General features: G+C 48.3%; 2 protein-coding genes across 2 annotated transcripts in view; both read right to left on the bottom strand.

Annotated features, from left to right (window-relative positions):
* Nucleotides 1–1,652, bottom strand: part of LOC128338480 (zinc finger protein 721-like) — a 41,022-nt gene extending 39,370 nt beyond the window's left edge. Inside the window, exon 1 of the mRNA XM_053280984.1 lies at nt 429–1,652. Coding sequence (XP_053136959.1) covers nt 429–544 — 116 coding nt within the window. The 5' untranslated portion in view covers nt 545–1,652. The remainder of the gene's footprint in view (nt 1–428) is intronic.
* A 2,181-nt stretch (nt 1,653–3,833) lies between these two features.
* LOC128338466 (zinc finger protein 250-like) lies at nt 3,834–15,123 on the bottom strand. The gene is made up of 6 exons (XM_053280958.1): nt 15,043–15,123; nt 12,908–13,401; nt 12,332–12,458; nt 7,920–8,002; nt 7,495–7,615; nt 3,834–6,173 (listed from the first exon to the last, which is right to left on the bottom strand). Exons 2-6 carry the CDS (start codon nt 13,367–13,369, stop codon nt 4,492–4,494), a joined length of 2,475 nt encoding a protein of 824 aa, XP_053136933.1. The 5' UTR covers nt 13,370–13,401; nt 15,043–15,123; the 3' UTR covers nt 3,834–4,491.
* Between the last annotated feature and the right edge of the window lie 2,704 nt (nt 15,124–17,827).

The following is a 17,827-nucleotide window of genomic DNA, read 5'->3' as shown; positions in this document are numbered from 1 at the left end:
GAGCAGGGAACGAGGGAGAGGGAAGAGGAAGGAAATGGTGCAGGAAAGACCCAGACGAAGCTGCCTTATACTGAGTCAGACTCTTGGTCCAGCTGACTCAAGACTGCCTACACGGACTGGCAGCGGCTCTCCAAGGGTTCAAGCTAGAATCATTCCCAGCCCTGCCTACCTGGAAATGCCGCTAAGCTTTGAAGCCGGGTCTCCCTGCATGCAACGCAGATGCTCTAGGGCTGAGCTAGGGGGCTCCAGCCCCTCAGGGGAATCTCTTACAGGGCTCACACTCCAATGCAAAGTTGCAAACCAGAGCGGGCAGGGGAGACCAGGGGAGGAGGCGGGTGCAGAGAGCAGGGTTCATAAAAGGAAAGCCATTAAAAAAAACTTTTATTGTTGCTGTACTGCAAAGAGTGGGATGCAAAATATGCACATACCTTTGGGGGTCCAAGCAGTGCTGCTTTATCGATTTGGGGGACTGAACCGAAGCTTCCGTCTGCGTCCCTTTGCTATCCCTTGCAGCTTGCAAAGCAGAAATGCCTGCTGTGCGCATGCTCAGCAGCAAGCAGAATTCACTAGACTCCTTCAGCAGCCTAGAGGCAAAACATCTACAGATATGCCGCGCTTGGGACTCATCTTTGTTCTATAGAATCGTAGGCAAGGAGGATGTCTACCACCCTGGAAAGGTTTCCTAACAAACGGGGGTGGGGGTGGACTTTGCAGTTCCAGACTTGGAGTCACACTTCAGCCGTGGAGGAGGAAGAGGCAGTGAAGGGACGGAGAGAAGAGTTAACGGGTTCAGAAGAGCTGGAGGAAGAACTTGCAACCGCTGCATGCGCTGCAGCAGAAGCGTGCTGTGAATCCAGAGCAGGAGTTTCTATAATAAGCTTGAGCTGCTCCTTGGAGTCTGAAGCAGGGTGCAAGAGGATTGTGCTGCCTGGAAGACTGCATGTCCTTCATGTCATGTCTTGCAATTTCCCTGTGTAATTTCCCTGTAACTTTTTGCTAGATCCGCTGCAGCACACAGATGCGAACACGCGCAGACACACACACAGAGAAAGAAAACCAGTCCAAGAAGTATGTCCAGAGACAGGAAAGGAAAGGAAAGATTGTCTCGAGAAGTCAGCGTTGAGCATTGACTCCTGGCGCCCACAGAGCCCTGTGGTTGTCTTTGGTAGAATACAGGAGGGCTTGACCATTGCCTCCTCCCGCACAGTGTGAGATGATGCCTTTCAAAATCTTCCTATAGCGCTGCTGCCTGACTATATCCCATAGTCTGGGAAACACACCAGTGGCGATTCGAACCAACAGCCTCCTGCTCTCTAGGCAGGTTGCTTTCCCGAAACCAGGTGAACTGACTGAGTGCTGTTTATCCATTTGGGGTTAGGGGTGGATGGAAGCCACTATTAGGGGGCAAATGGGCAAAATAAAAATGTGTATCTGGCCTGGAAGGGCTTCCTGCTCACATCTCCCAGCCCCACTCAAGCTCTGTATTGAAGCCCTTTCTGTCCCTGAGATCCCCAGAGAGAACTGGTGCTTCCACAGGCCAATGGCACGCCAATTTCAGCCCGCGCCACGGCCCCCTAGCCCCGCCCCCTGCATCAGATGTCAGACACGAAAGTTAGCCACGCCTCTTGTGCCTGACGTCCGATGCAAGGGGCGTGGCTGGGGTGTGAGGCGTGGCCCCTGAAGGGCGCGGCCCGGCTTCCTTGAACCCTTTCGAGAAATGGTGGCTCCGCCCCTGATTCTTGTGCAGTCCTGGGGGGAAAGGGGTGGTAGAAACTAGGCTCAATGCTGCGTGTGTCACGGTGTGTGCGCACGTAGGGGGGATGATGCTTATCTTGTGTGGTGGAGGCGGTGGGAATAAAGGCCATCAGGTCCAGGCTCCAAAATGACCCAGCTGCACCTCTGGCAGGTGGCCGCGTGTCATCCTCACCCAGTCCTCTGGATTGGCTCTTTTCTTTTGATTTTTCCAGGGCTTTTTTCCTGGCTAGGAAAGGCCCAACCGCTCCCAGCAATTACTCTAAGGGAGGCCTCGTCCTCCTTCAAATCCCTGCTGTCACTACAAGCACCAAAGAAGCAAAGTTGAGGATGGGGCCACAGCTCAGCAGTTGGGGCTCCATTGTGGAGATGTTCAGAATGATCAATTTCTCCCTGCTTTCTCTCCTACTGTCCTTCCGGACACTGTGTGTGCGCACAAACTGGAACATGGGAAGAAGCTGGATATAGACTCAGCACCCTCCTTCTAGCTCAGGACCGTCTAATCCAGGCCAGCACAGATGAAGCCCCCTAGGAGCTTTTCCAGATGGCGACTTTACCATGACTTTACTCTGAGAGGCTGGGTGTGCACTCACATCTCATACATCTACTCCAAAGTCCGCGTGATATTTCAGGGAGCTCTTCACACACGATTCGGGTTTCCCCTCCATATTGGAGGCAGCCTAGCCTGATTTGTGTCTGAGGTTTAAAAAAACCCCTCTTTTTGCAGTTACGCCCTGAACTCTCAGTAAAGCCTTGGAGTAAAGCCTGCGGTCTGAAAAGCCACCAGCGGCTTTTGGACTACAACTCCCAGCATGCTCAGCCACAGTAGCCACAGTCAGGGATGATGGGAGTAGTAGTCAACATCTGCAGGAGGGGCAAAGTAACTCAACCCTGACTCTTGCCACTCTCCAAGGCTTCAGGCAGGCTCCTTCCGAGGCCTATCTGTGGATGCTGCCAGGGAGTGAACCTGGAGCCTTCTGTGTGCAAAGCCAGAGCTCGATCGCTGAGCTGGGGGCTCTCCGGATGAAGAAATGGAGCTCCCAAACTGAGTCACACCCTCGGTCCATCCAGCTCAATATTGTCCACAGAACCGACCAGTACAGAAATGTATTCAGAGGCAAGGAAAAGAAAGTGTATGCAGGGAAACGCTAATATTCATGCATCATTTGGAAAGATTTATGCACATTCATTCATAACGCAGCACACAAAACACTGGGTCCCAATCTACTCAGGAGGTAACAAGGGTAAAAGCAAAGCAGATCAGAAGAAGACATTTCAGAGGGTTTTATATTTCACACAGTGAGGCAGATTTGCAGGTTTCTCTGCCGTTTCATGTGTGTGATTTTGACCCCGGGAGAGTTGGCTCATGTGCGGAAAGGCTTGCCTTCCTCCTGATACTCTTTTGACGCACCAAGCATTCCTGTGGTTTCTCCCTGAGAAGCCACGGGGGGTTACTCTATTCAGTGGCACTCTTACCACTGGACTTCGGGGCTGACGTCCGACTCCACACCCCTGGGGCCCCCCAAATTTGTCCCAGGCAGTCAAATGTAATTATGACCTATGCCAGGTGTTCTGGAGACAAAGGGGCTAGTGGGAAAAGAAATATAGGGAATGGGGATATGTTAAGTTGCATGAATTTTCTGCTAATGCATATTTGCATAAATATATCTGTTTTATACTCTTACATTCTTGTGAGTTCCGTTGCTGCTTGTGCCCTCCAGAACCCATGTGTTAAATATATTTGTGTGGGTCTGTGTGTGTGTGCACGTAGAGGGATGATGCAGCAAGCGGGGGGGGGGGGGAGAGTGGGTCTCCAGAGGACTTTTGGTCCAGGCTCCATAATCCCCTAGCTCTGACTCTGTGCTTTCCTGGGATCTATCCTCAGTAGAGAGATAGCTCAGATCCCAAACTAGAGTCACACATGACCTTGAGAGGCACATAGGGAAACGTTGGTGGAGGGCATCCAAAGGCATTTTGGTGCAGGAACCCTGCAGAACCTTTTCAACCATGTTTGCTGGTCAATGACCGAATAAACTTATAACTAACTAACTAACTAACCTTTTCAACCAGACTGAAGCCACTTCTAAGAATATGAACTTTATTAAGAAACAAGGGTTGCCCACAAAATAAGGAATTGGGGGAAAGAAGGGAAACTGGAAGTAAAGAAAGGCACACAGGGATTCAAAAGGAAGTGCAAACATATTAACTAACTAGCACTGAGTTTGCCCTTAATCTAGCAGGAGGCAGGTCCTTGGCTGAGAAAACGTTAAGCTACTCCCTTTCAGGACACTAGCAGAAGCTGGTGACAGGGTGCCTGGTTGCTGGCAACCCGTGAGTGTCCTGGGGACCAAATGGTGGGGGTCTTGGCCACAATTTTATACTAATAAAAAAAAGGGGGGGGAGGGCCTTCCCACTCCTTCAGAGAAAGACAGATCTGGGATCCAATGGAAAGTGTCAGCAGCACAGCTCTGATGGAACTCTGGTCTTACCCCTATTCAGGTTGCAGGTTTTTCCTCCAAAATGGAGGTCTCTCCTCCTTAATGGGTCTGAACTTACGTGTCGAAAGGAAGGCCTGGTTTGAGCTGGTTATCTATTGTGAAAAGGGGGTTAAGCCTGTAGCTTGATGGACCAGACCTTTCAAGGACAAAACAACAACACTGATACGGCGCTTTTCAACAAAAGCAAGGTTTGTCCTCATTCAGTAACAAAAAAGAGGGATGTCTCCCATTCAGGAGCCGCCTAATGGCGCAGTGGGGAATGACTTGACTTAGCAAGCAGGAGGTTGCCGGTTTGAATCCCCACTAGTATCTCCTCTCTTACTGCGTGGGAGGAGGCAATGGTAAACCCCTCCTGTATTCTACCAAAGACAACCACAGGGCTCTGTGGTTGCCTGGAGTCGACACTGACCCGATGGCACACTTGACCTTTTACCTCCCATTCAGAGCACTCAGGAAGTATCAGGCAATCTCGAGCTAAGAGGGAAACCTGTGTTTCGTCACACTCCCCAATATGGGTTCTATGGTGTCTAGAAAACTGTCCGCTCGTTCTGAAGTTCTTTCCACACTCCAAGCATTTATATGGTTTCTCCCCAGTGTGGATTCTATGGTGGTTATTAAGATCTCCACTGGTGATGAAGCTTTTTCCACACTCCAGGCATTTATGTGGTTTCTCCCCTGTGTGGGTCCTCTGGTGTCTGATAAGAGCTCCCCTCTCATTGAAACTTGTTCCACACTCCAAGCATGTATGTGGCTTCTCCCCAGTGTGGGTTCTTTGGTGTATAGTAAGTTTTCCATTCCCATAGAAGCTCCTTCCACATTGCAAGCATTTATGCGGCTTCCCTCCTCTGTGGGTCCAATTATGTCTATTAAGGGCTCCCCTATAGCTGAAGCTCTCTCCACATTCCAAGCATTTATATGGCTTCTCCCCAGTGTGGGTTCTTTGGTGTATAGTAAGACTTCCAATCTGGATGAAGCTCTTTCCACACTCACATTTATATGGTTTCTCCCCAGTGTGGCTTCTAAAGTGGTTATTAAGTACTCTCTGTGTGCTGAAGCTCCTTCCACACTCTAAGCATTTATGCGGCTTCTCTACTCTGTGGGTCCAATGATGTCTAGTAAGGGCTCCGCTCTCGCTGAAGCTCTTTCCACACTCCAAGCATTTATGAGACTTCTCCCCAGTATGGGTCCTATGATGTCTAGTAAGAGCTCCCCTCTCGCTGAAGTTCTTTCCACATTCAAAGCATTTATGTGGTTTCTCCCCAGTGTGGGTTCTCTGGTGTATAGTAAGTTTTCCAGTCTCACTGAAGCTCTTTCCACATTCCAAGCATTTATATGGTTTCACCCCAGTGTGAATTCTCTGGTGTCTAATACTTTCTCCCTTCGTTCTGAAACACTTTCCACATTCCAAGCATTTATGTTCTTTCTCCCCAGTGTGGGTTCTATGGTGTTTAGTAAGTTCTCCCCTCAAGCTGAACCTCATACCACACTGCATACATTCATATGGGGTCTCCCCATGGTGGATCCTGTGATGTTTAGTAAAGTGTCCACTCTGGCTAAAGCTCTTTCCACACTGCCGGCATTCATATGGTTTCTCCCCAGTGTGGATTCTTTGATGCCGAGTAAGAGCGGCCCTCCTGCTGAACCTCTTTCCACACACCAAGCATTCATATGGTTCCTCCCCTGTGTTCATTTCTGACTGAGAGCTTGGTTCTGAACTGGAGCTTTTCCTACATGGAGGGGACAGGCTTCTCTCTCTTTCTTTTTTCTGTATTATTCGTTGGACTCCATGATGAGATGTGGATGATCCCTTCCTCTTCTTCCATTTTGCTCCCATTTTTCGTTTCTGTTCTTCCCGCTTTTTCCTTTTTGTTCCTCCCCAAATTCCTCTGCTGCGTTTTCCCTTATTCTTCCCACTCCCAGAAGCTGGAAACAAGAGAGAAAACTGGTCAGAGCCTGGGATGGAAAAGGAGTCTTAAGGAGAACGTATGAGCAGAAACTGTGGAAACGCAAACAAGGGGCTGTTATCTTTTTCCATATCTGATGGCTGTGTGATTAAGCCTAAAGCTACTGGACTCAAATTATGGATAGAATGGCAAATAGCTTGCAAACTGAATGGGATTTATCCCCTCTTAGGGTGAAGAAGGAAATCAGGGAGGCATCAACGTGAGACACAGTTGTAATAATGGGTGACTTTAATCTCCCTCACCTAGCCTGGGCAAATTCATATTCAAGTCGTGACAAAGAGGTCAGATGTCTAGACAGGACAATTGAAACCAAACCCGAAGGGAGGCACCACACCAACCACAACGGAAAGGGAAAGTAGGAACAGAGGCCTTAGAGAAGCTGCATCTTTTCCGCCTCAGTCCCCACACCTGAAAGATGGGGAGAATAATCATGCTCACTGACCGTGCAGGATTGTTGTATGAATTACTTTAAACGCATGCACATGAGTGCTTTGGACACTTGGATGAGGCTTCCCCACCTCAGGGCTTCCAGATGGTGCTGAACTACGACTCCCATCATTCTAAGCTGTAGCTGGGGCTGATCAGAGTTGTAGTTCAGCAACAACTGGAGGCTCTCAAGTAGGGACCCACTGTGCAATACAAATGCTAAGTATTATTCTTGGTGGGGTGGTGGGTGGTACTTCTGTGCGCATCTTAAATATGGGTCATACCTGCTCTTCTCCTAATAACGTGTAGTATGTGACAGTGATGTTAAGGGATGCTGCTCCCTTTACTACACGTTCCAGGAAGAAGATAGCTTACTCCCCCACATATGGCTCAAAGCTGTCCCGCGGCTGCATTGAGATGTCTTCCAAGGTTTTTTAAAATGCAAAAACACTGAGTCCAAATGCATTTGGAGGTGAAGATCCTCTTCCTCAGGGGCAAGGTCCTGAGGAACTCCTGTATCGGGCAGCAGTGATATGGGAAGGTGCTGAAAGGCATCGTCTCGTACTGCACGGGAGGAGGCCATGGGAAACCCTTCCTGGATTCTACCAAAGACAACCACAGGGCTCTGTGGGCACCAGGAGTCAACACCGACTGGACGGCACAACCAACCAAGCCCAGCCTCGCCATGTCAACAAGCCTTTTCTATCGCACTGGCTCTTCGGCCCATAAGCAGATCAATCTCAAGACCAGGGCAATATTTCCACCTAGTTCTCACCAGCTGAGCACACCAGGCCAATCTCTCTCTCGATTTGACTCTCCCCTTCCCGGGGAGGGGGTGGGGGAAGGAGTCTTACCCAGAGAGGCCAGATTTGCAGCATTCTCCTCCATGACTTCTCTGTGCAGGGCTCTTTGGGCCGGATCCAGTAGCGCCCACTCTTCCTCCGTGAAATGCACGGCCACTTCCTCAAAGGTCACCTAGCCAGGAAAGAGGAAGGAAACCTTGGATACCTGGCAGATCGCAGAGTGATTCTTTCCCTTCGAAGCACAGTCCAAAAGGGTCGTTAAGAAAAGAGGTGTGAGAAGGGAGGGGGATGTTCCCCTGCAAGCTCATCCGTTATGTTTTAAATACAGTACTGCTTTTCAACTAAAAGGCCTAGTAGCCAGCAGCTTGGTCAGATGCCCCAGGAAAGAGAGCTTCTTCCCGGGCCCGAGAGAGGACCCAGGAATGGAGCTCCTCTGTCCGTCCTGCATCCTCCTCCCCCAACAACCCCTCCCCTACCTGGTCCCGTCCTCTTGAAGCTTCTTCCGCTCCTCCAGAATGAGGAGATGGATGAGGACGCCTGGGCAGTTTCAATCCAGCATCTGCCAAAGACAAGAAATGTGATTTGATGGTGGAGGAGAATGAAAGAGAAACAAGTAGAGCTTTAAACAACTTTTTCATGTAGGAATTCATGCAGAATTCAAAATGCAGACACAACGTCGACAAGTTTCTTAACACATTATACTTTTAAACTCCAGGAGAGGCTGGAGAAGAGGGTCTACCCCCCCCCCCAAAAAAAGAGCTGAAGGGGAGAATAGAAGTAGAGCTAGGATTTGTTGAAAGCATTTTCTGCTGGCTCCCAAAAGCCTCTCTGCTTATGTTTGCAGGCCTGCCTGTAGGCGTATGGGTCTCACCTTTGACATGCTCAGGAGCATCATGAGCTCTCCGTTTGTTGGCTTATTGGGGAACAGTCACTCAGTAGGCCATGGGACAGTTACCCCTAGATTCAGCAGCTGCAAAAGAGCCAAACTGAGAGGGATCTTGCCTTGTGCCTTCCCTATGCTGCGATACCTGAGTAGGTTCCCGAACTCTCCAACAGTTAACTCTCCGTTCAAGGTCTCTCTGCATGATTGACTCTCCTTTAGTTTACCTCCCCTCCATAGATGCCGTAAACAGCAAAAGGCCACTTATCCCAGCAGGGAAGTCAGATAAGGCTCCCTGGATATGCACTCCCTCCTTATCAAAAGAAGGGCTGGAGTGGTGATAGGAACTCAGAGATGTACCCATTAAAACGCTGATTAGTTTACAAGGTGTTCCAATGAAAAGAGTTCCCATGTTCAACCACTCTATTTGCATTATCCTATTCACGCATTGTGTTGTAGTGCAGCACAGCAGACAAAACTATGGGATCTTTTGAGATTCCCTGGAACTTCTCTAGCCTATTAAGACAGTCGATTGGAATGTCCCCTCAGGACACTTTCGGGCTTTATCTGCCCCTGGATTCTTGAGCTAGTGTGCTCCCCTTGGTCTCCAGTGCTACACACTTGGTTACCCCCTTATGGAGTCACCCGTTACTTTGACGCTGCAGCTAACATTTGCTGTGCCACGTAGCTGTGTTTTGCCTCTGTGGGCCACGCTTGCTTCCACGCCCTGGATCGGTGCCCTTGCCAGATCCAATATGCATTGCCCTCCTCGCTAACACCTGGAGCTGGCTTCATAGGAACAGACACCCTTTGGATCCATCTCTAATATCTAACTCCTTTGAGTCTTCGCTACTCGCTGCTCCCCAGTCCATCCCTGAGGAGAGAGGTCTTTCAATCACACCCAAGCCACGAGGGTCCAACCACCACTGAAGGACGAAACAAGGTTATAAGATAACTGCTGCGTCCCAATCTGGGCTCTATCCCTATTCCAAGAGCCTGTTTCTCTGAGCCTCCTTTCTCTGGCCAGCCTAGAAGCTACTTTAATTCGGACACTAAGCTAAATTTCTTCTTAGCAATTGTATGGTTAATCTTGTCATGTATTTTTAGTAATAATATTGCTTTTAGTGACTCTCTTATTCCATTGTACTCCATACCCTCAAATAAAACCTTCTCTGTTTTTGAACAGAGTCATTTTCCTGTAACCAACACTTTGCATTCAATTTATTCTGATGCTGAACTGCTCCACTCTGAGCTAATCTCCCCACACAAAGTCTGAATGCAATTTTGGGGGTGTCTACCAATCACTCTGGGGCAATTCCATTGACAGATATCAGAGGCTCAGGCTCCATCTAGTCTATCAGAACGGCAAAGAGGTGAGAGATTAAAAGAGGAATGGGGTAGGGAAAGGACTTCTGGGGGAGGATTTAAGGACACTCCCTCCCTGGATGTTTTTCCACAGTAAAGATGGATGGGGAGCAGGCTTCCCTCTATTTTTTTTCCATCAGTGAGAGGAATGAGGTTGGTTCTGGGCAGCAGTATCAAGGCAGTGTGTGCACACATGCATTATTATGTGCCAGTATGAATACAATACACACACACAAATATGGAAAGAAGTTTATTTTACAGTTCTATTCTATCTCTTATAATATAAAATATAAAATAATATTTATTCTATTTATAAAATGGGATTTATAGCTTTATAGTGCCAAACTACAGTAAGTAAGCTAACTTTGGGGTTCAAGCTGAGCCCTTAAAATTTCAGAAAGACAACATTTATTCTGTCTAAGCTTTTCCGAAAGAAGCATCTTGATATGGCGATTGGTTTTGACCTATCTTGGCAGAACCATCCCTACTGGGTTAGCTTCTGCTTGATCTACTCTATTTACCACTGATCAAAATTTGATAATTCTCAGGGAATAGTGGATTCCCTCAGTAGACACAACCTGGAACAACAATTAATTAAATATATTTGCTTTTTTCAGAAAACTTCTGAATATTATATCTTAACTATTATTGAGATCACTATTGAAAGTTAAAAATCTGCTGAGAACAAGAATAGTTAAAATACAATATTCAGAATTTATTTTATGAAAAAGAATCGTAGCCTACAATTCTATTTATAAAGTTGGATAAATATATGATGATTGTTTCTATTGCTGCTATTTTGAAACTTTTATTGTTATATTGTGCTTGTTTTTAAATCAGATCTATATTTTTATATTCTAGTTAATATATTAAATGTGTAATTGTTGTAATCTTGTTTTAACTTTTGGGTGAACCATCTTGAGATTGTTTTCAATGAAAGGCAGTATAGAAATTTAACAATAAATAAATAAACAAATACATTTTTACTTTCTTTCACTTTACATTTAAGTATAATAAAAACATTTAGCTTCGCATCAAAACAACCCGAACTACACTTAAAGAAGCAGTAATTATTGGAAGTGATAATAATACTGGCTAAAGGAGGACTGGATCATGGGCAGCACTGGATTGCAAACATTCATTTTTCTCAATGTCATGGACTGAATGAGAAAGGGGGGAGAGAGGGGGGGGGCAGAGGTAGAAAGAGAGGGAGTAGAAGAGAGGAAAAGAGAACGAAAAAGGTGTTTGGACATTATATGGGGGAAATCCATTATACAGGATTACCTCGTTATATCATGGTTTTGCGTGTTCTATATCCGTGGTTTTGCATGTTCATGGGTGTCTAATTGACAACTGATTTCAATTATCGGTGGATACGAAAAGAAGCCCATGTATACATGTGATCCTCATCTCCAATTAATAGTCCCAAACAGGACAAAATAAGACAGGAATTGTTTGAAAACATTCTAAACTAAAGGTTTACATGTCAGCTCAAGGTTGGTTTGGCAGGGTTCTCCTTGTACCATTCCTTATTAGATTTCAAGCTCCCCGTTTATGCATTTTAGACATTTATATCGTTTCCAAGATTTACTGCCACCACTCTCCCCGCCGCCACTGCCATTTCCTCCCCAGTCACCATTCTCCCCCCGATGCCATTCTTCGCCACGAAACCACCGCCACTTTTCTCCCCGACACCGCCACGTTCTGGTGGGGAAATCGGCTCTCCTACTCTTACTGCGGGAAGAGCCTTTTGGAAACAGCGATGGGCGCATGCGCACCTGTCGGCATTTTCCACAGGGCTCTTGCTGCTGTGGCAAGAGCCAGTGCGGCGGCGGGGGAAAGGGGCGAGGCAGAAAGAGGCAGAGGCCGCTGGCTGCCTACTGCAGCGAGGGCGAGACTCCGGGACGAGGCTGCACGGCCGCTTGAAACTGGCTGTGCATTGGCTGAGCTGGATGGACCAATGGTCTGAAGCAGCAAAAGGCAGCTTCTTATGTTCCAAGAAAGTAGACATGGTGACGGGTGGCAGATCCCTTTCCCTGAAGGCTGAAGTACAAACCAAATAATTCATTTGAGGGGAGGTAGGGATGTCAACTGAAGGATCACCCTTGCCACCGAACGGAACCCTCCCCTCCGTGAACATTTTCCACTCTCTTTTGCATGCAGCACCATAGAAATCTGGGACAGAAAACAGAGAAAACCCTGAAGGGGCATAGACGTGCTTGTTGGGGGGAGCATGTGAAAAGTACTTCTCCTACAAGTAACCACAGGTGTCCTGAAGTGGGAGAGCAGGTGGGAACATCTGTCTACCCTCTAGGGTCAGCGATGCACAGGAAACATTTAAAAGCAAAGACATAAGCCAGGAGATGTGATTATTTCTACCGAGGATTCAATCTGTACACACATTTTGTTTCTATGCACACTTTTATATTTAAGCTACGTGAAAGAAAAAGCCTTTCTGAACGTAATGGCTTGAGTAGATGATTCCTGAGACGGCTGAAACAGAAGATTTCCACAACTTTGAAAAGAGTTGGACAGGAGCATCTACCCCAAATGCGCTCAGGGGAAAATCAAAGCAGACCACAGGCAGAAGGGATATTTGAGAGAGAGGGAGAAAAGGGGGGCGTCCACCCCATCTTCTTTTACCTAGCAAGGCTTTATCTCTATGACACTCCTCTTTGATCCAACTGGACGGCAGCCTCTGCCTAGTGTCTGATGGAGCCTCCTCAGGCTCAGGGAAATCAGGGGCCGTATCTGACAGCAGTCCTTGCATCTGAAAGAGAGAAGAAGAGATCCTCAGGAGCAGGGAACAGGGGGAGAGGGATCAGATCGGGGATGGTGCAGGAAAGACCCGGAGGAAAGAGCCCTAGACCGAGTCAGACCCTTGGTCCATCTTGCCCAGAATTGTCTGCAGCAGCAGCAGTTCACCACTGGCAGCAGTTGAGGCAGGAGTCTTTCCCAGGCATGCCTGAGATGCTGCCAGGGGTGGAACTTGGGACCTTCAGCATGGAAAGCAGATGCTCTACCACTAAGCTGGGCTAGGGCCAGATCCCTAAGAAGTTCCCTGATCCACGAAGGCGTTGAGGTGGATGGATCATCTTTATGGGCAAATTCTTCTTGGGCAACTTCTGCCTTGTTTTAGGCAACTTTGGGCAACTTCTGCCTTGTTCCTGGCTCATCTTCCCAGCAACTCACAAGGGCGAAGAGAAGCCGCTCTCTCACCTGCTGCTCTTCCGGCTTCTGGTTCTCTGTCCGGCTCAGGAGGAAACCTTCTGCCAGAGCCACTGCCTGGGAAGTGGTATCCGCTCTGCATTCTCTGACCCAGCTCTCCATCTCCGCGGGCAGGATGGTCAGGAACTGCTCCAGCACCACCAGGTCTACAATCTGCTTCTTCGTGTGCCTTTCCGGCTTCAGCCACAGGCAGCAAAGCCTGTGGAGTTGGCTGCAAACCTCTCGGGGCCCCTCGGTCTCCTGGTAGCAGAACTGCCTGAACCTTTGATGCTGCACATCTGAGCTGGTGGTGTCCTCTTCCACTCCCAGCATCTTCTGCTCAGCTCTTTCCCAGAATTCCGTGCTACTTCCAGCCTGTCTGGCCTTGGGGCATTTTCCTGCTTCCCGGTCAGCCGAGTCTTCCTTTTCTATCTGTAATCCCTGCTCCAGGGCAGTTCTGAAAAATATCTCCATGTTGAGGGATGAAGATTGTTGGCACCTAAATTCTACCTCATGGAGAGAAGAGAAATGCTAAGAATCAAAGAGAATCTAGTGTCCTCCCTCATGGCCCCCAGAACCAACTCCTCAATGCAGCATCCTTCCCTTCGTTCTACCCTGATCACTCCCCTAACCTTGGCTTTCCCACACCAGGGAGCATCTCTGCTGGTTCCAAGCACCTCATCCTCCCCATCTTGATTTGGGCCTCAAAGTCCATGGACAGGTGTGGGTGTGTGGTGGTTGCCCTTTGGGTAGGTGACCCACCCTCCCACCCCCCAGAGGTTTGGGCATGTATGGGACCAATATCCTATCTTAGGAAGCACTTCTGATAATAGCTTATATTTTCAACACCAATATGGTGTTGCATGGTGTAATACCTGTGGAAGGCATCAGAGAGGAAAGAAAACCTCTCAGCACCTTGGCAACGTCGAACTAACAGGCTCCCTTTTACTTTAGCTGACTCAGTTGATATGCAAATTATATGCTATTTTATAGGCAATATAATTTGGTTTTCCCTTGCCCATTTTGCCTTGCACACGCCTGTAAGGCAGGCTCAGCTGAGAGAGAGAGCTGTGAGCCCAAAGACAGCTGGTCAGTTTTGTGGCTTAGTAGTGATGTGAAGGGGGTGTGTGTCTTTGTCTCTAACCACTACCCCACACTGTCAGCATGCTAGCCTAAGGATCAGTACTCAAAGAAAGCAAGGGGTAGGCAACTTTCGGCATCCAGATATGATAACTTAATCCTATCACGTGGTGTAACACATGTGATGAATGTGGGAGAGGAAAGAAATCCTCCCAGCATCTTGGCAATGTTGAATTAACAGCTTCTCTTTTACTTAAGCTGACTCAATCGATATGCAAAACAGTTTTATAGTAAAAATATTTTGTTTTCCCATGCCCATTTTATCGTGAACAACCCTGTAAAGCAGACTCAGCCGAGAGAGATTGGCGGTGAGCTTCGTGACTTAGAGGGGATTTGTCTCTAATCGCTACCCCACACTGCGCTGCAAGCATAAAGTTCAGCACTCAAAGAGAGAGAGCAGGGGTGGACAAACTTCAGCCTCCAGATGTTGCTGAACTAAAACTCCCAGCACTCCCAAGCACAATTCATTTCGGCTGCAGATACTGGGAGTTGCAAGCTAGCAATATCTGGAGTGCTGAAAGTTGCCTGCTCCTGAAATGACCAACTGTCCAGAAAGACAGAAATTAGAGAGCTTCCCAGGAGCAGGGAACGAGGGAGAGGGAAGAGGAAGGAAATGGCGCAGGAAAGACCCAGACGAAGCTGCCTTATACTGAGTCAGACTCTTGGTCCAGCTGACTCAAGACTGCCTACACGGACTGGCAGCGGCTCTCCAAGGGTTCAAGCTAGAATCATTCCCAGCCCTGCCTACCTGGAAATGCCGCTAAGCTTTGAAGCCGGGTCTCCCTGCATGCAACGCAGATGCTCTAGGGCTGAGCTAGGGGGCTCCAGCCCCTCAGGGGAATCTCTTACAGGGCTCACACTCCAATGCAAAGTTGCAAACCAGAGCGGGCAGGGGAGACCAGGGGAGGAGGCGGGTGCAGAGAGCAGGGTTCATAAAAGGAAAGCCATTAAAAAAAACTTTTATTGTTGCTGTACTGCAAAGAGTGGGATGCAAAATATGCACATACCTTTGGGGGTCCAAGCAGTGCTGCTTTATCGATTTGGGGGACTGAACCGAAGCTTCCGTCCGTCTGCGTCCCTTTGCTATCCCTTGCAGCTTGCAAAGCAAAAATGCCTGCTGTGCGCATGCTCAGCAGCAAGCAGAATTCACTAGACTCCTTCAGCAGCCTAGAGGCAAAACATCTACAGATACGCTGCACTTGGGATTCATCCTTGTCGCATAGACTTGTAGGTATTTAGCATATCTAGTCTACAACCTTGGAAAAGTTTTCTGTTTTCTCACAAACTGCGGCGGGGCGGGCGGGGGACACAGGGGGCAGTTTTCAGTTCCAGACAGACTGGGGGGGTGGTCACACTTCATCCGTGGAAAGTCGCTTAGCCTTGAGATGTGAACTGCGGGGAGAAGACCTCAGAATGGTTGGAGAAAGACGGTGCAGTAGCTGCATTTGCTGCTGCAGCGTGCTGTGACTCAAGAGCAGGCTGAATCTTCCCTGCCCCTTTGAGTCTGAACTGAAGTAGGGTGCAGGACAGGAGGTACAGTGTTGCCTGGAAGACTGCACGTGTTTTTACACCCACCCACGCATTGCTCACGCGCCCAGACCAAAAGACTCCTTACTGGCAGAGGCGTATCTAGGGAAAATAGCGTAGGGCAAGTACTGAAATTGCACCCCCTGTCCAAACATCTGACACCCATCATTCAGATAACTTTAATAACATTAATAGCCATATTATTAAGATATCACATTTAACTCACTTATCACAAGAAGCAAAATAAGAGCAAAGGAATACAATCCTAGCTCATAAGCTTCAGCTCAGTATTCACAAGCCCTGATTCTCTGTACATAGTGCCAATCTGAATATGTGCACAGTGACATATTAAATTTAAAAAAAATTACCTGTAGCCCCTTCAGGGGGCTTCCTAAAGGCTGTGGGGGGTCTTCAAAGGTTTTCCCCTCCCCCCACTGGACTCTAGGGCTTCACAGAGACCATTTGAGCATGTGCAGTGGCCATTTTAAAAAATATATATTTTTAAAAAACTGGCCGCTGAAAACAAAATGGCCACCATACATGCTCAAATGGTCTCTGTGAGGCCTGGCATGGCCTAGGGACTCACAGAGGCCATTTGAGCATGCACAATGGCCATTTTGTTTTTGGCTGCCATTTTAATTTTTTTTTTTAATTTAAAAAATTGGCGCCCCCTTCAAGTGGCGCCCGGGGCACATGCCCTGCCTGCCCCACCCTAGATACGCCCCTGCTTACTGGTTGGTTGCTGAATGCTTTGGATAAAAAGGAAGAGGAAAAGCAGCTGTATACTGTGGAAGCGGTGGCCGGGGGTGGTCTCCCTCTGGTCTGGTCTTTTCTGCAATGAAAAATGTCCCGGTGGGGCAGGGGGGAGAGAGAAAAAGAGGCCAGGAGGGGTTGCAAGCACTCTTCTCCTCAAGCTCAAATTGCCTCCAAAGTTCTCAGCTAGCAGAGAAGTTGAGCAGGGGAAGGGGAAAGTCCTCTCCACAATATATATTTAATTAACATTTATTTCCTTTCTCCTCCTATCCCCACCCACCCATTGCACACACACTTTTTCTTTTTTGCTGGTTGTTTTTGCTTCAGCTCAGGGAGGCAAAAATATACAAACAGAGGAGTGGTGGAAATTGGTGCGTGATCAAAGAGCACTTTGGGAGTGGGGAATTGTAGCAGAGCCTAACTGAGCAGAAACTGAGGCTTGTTCAGTTTTTGTTTGTTTGTTTGTTTTTTTGTTTGTTTTTTTTTGGAAAAACAGTTACTAAGGTTTATTACTCAGCTATCTCTAAATTATAAACAACAGTCCTACCGGTTCTGGATGGGGGTTGCACTCCCCTTGAAAGAGCAGGTGTGCAGCTTGGGAGTACTGCTGGACCCGGCTCTGCTTCTGGAAGCTCAGGTGGAGGCGGTGGCCAGGGGTGCCCTTGCACGGCTTTGGCTAGTGCTCCACCTGCATCCCTTTCTCGAGAAGGCAGCTCTGGCCGCTGCTACCCGTGCCTTAGTCCCGTCATGCTGGACTACTGTAAGGTTCTCTACATGGGACTGCCCTTGAAGACTATTTGGAAACTGCAGCTAGTGACAAACGCGGCAGCCAGGGTGTTATCCAAAGCTACCAGCTGGGACTAAATTACCCCCATTTTGAAAGAGCTACATCGGCTGCCAATCTGTTTCCAGGTCCAATTCAAGTTGCTGGTTTTGACCTTTAAAGCCCTTAACGGTTTGAGCCCTGGATACCCGAGGGACCTCCTGCTTCCAAGGGTTTTTGCCCGCTCAACAAGGTGTGTGTGTGTGCCCTGCTCGCTGTGCTAACAATGAGGGTGGCTCGCCTATTGTGCATGCACATTGGACGAGGCCTCAAGCTGCAGTATGCTCTTAGCTTCCTCCTTATTCAAATAGTTCAGCTGGCAGTAGCAAGTCTTTCAGTGTGGGACACATGATCAGTGTGTTTGTAAACACACGTGCAATCTTCCAGGCAGCACTCTCCTCTGGCACCCACCTTCAGACTCAAAGGAGCAGCTAAGTATAGAAACTCCTGCTCTGGATTCACAGCATGCTTCTGCTACAAAGAATGCAGCTATTGCATGCAAGTGCTTTGGCCAACTCCTCTGAACTCTTCTCTCTGCCCCTCCACTTCTTTTTCCTCCTCTCAACTGCATCTCCAGAGAGAGGTAGTTCAAGATCTCAGGAATAAGAGAGTTTCCACGGCTGAAGTGTGACCCCAAGTCTGGAACCGCAAAGGGCCCCCTGTGTGTGTACCCCCCCCTACACCGCTGC

Source organism: Hemicordylus capensis, chromosome 16 (genome assembly GCF_027244095.1).
Source record: "Hemicordylus capensis ecotype Gifberg chromosome 16, rHemCap1.1.pri, whole genome shotgun sequence".
In the NCBI taxonomy this organism is placed as follows: Eukaryota; Metazoa; Chordata; class Lepidosauria; order Squamata; family Cordylidae; genus Hemicordylus; species Hemicordylus capensis.
Note: the sequence above shows the minus strand (reverse complement) of the source record. Positions and strands in the feature narration are given on the sequence as shown.

Coding starts and splice junctions, on each gene's coding strand:
- LOC128338466 (XM_053280958.1), bottom strand. CDS start 13,369: ATGGAGATATTTTTCAGAACTGCCCTGGAGCAGGGATTACAGATAGAA. Junction 7,616..7,919: donor CTTCAAGAGGACGGGACCAG/GTAGGGGAGGGG, acceptor TTTCCTGGCTAG/GTGACCTTTGAGGAAGTGGC. Junction 6,174..7,494: donor TGCAAATCTGGCCTCTCTGG/GTAAGACTCCTT, acceptor TCTTGTTTCCAG/CTTCTGGGAGTGGGAAGAAT.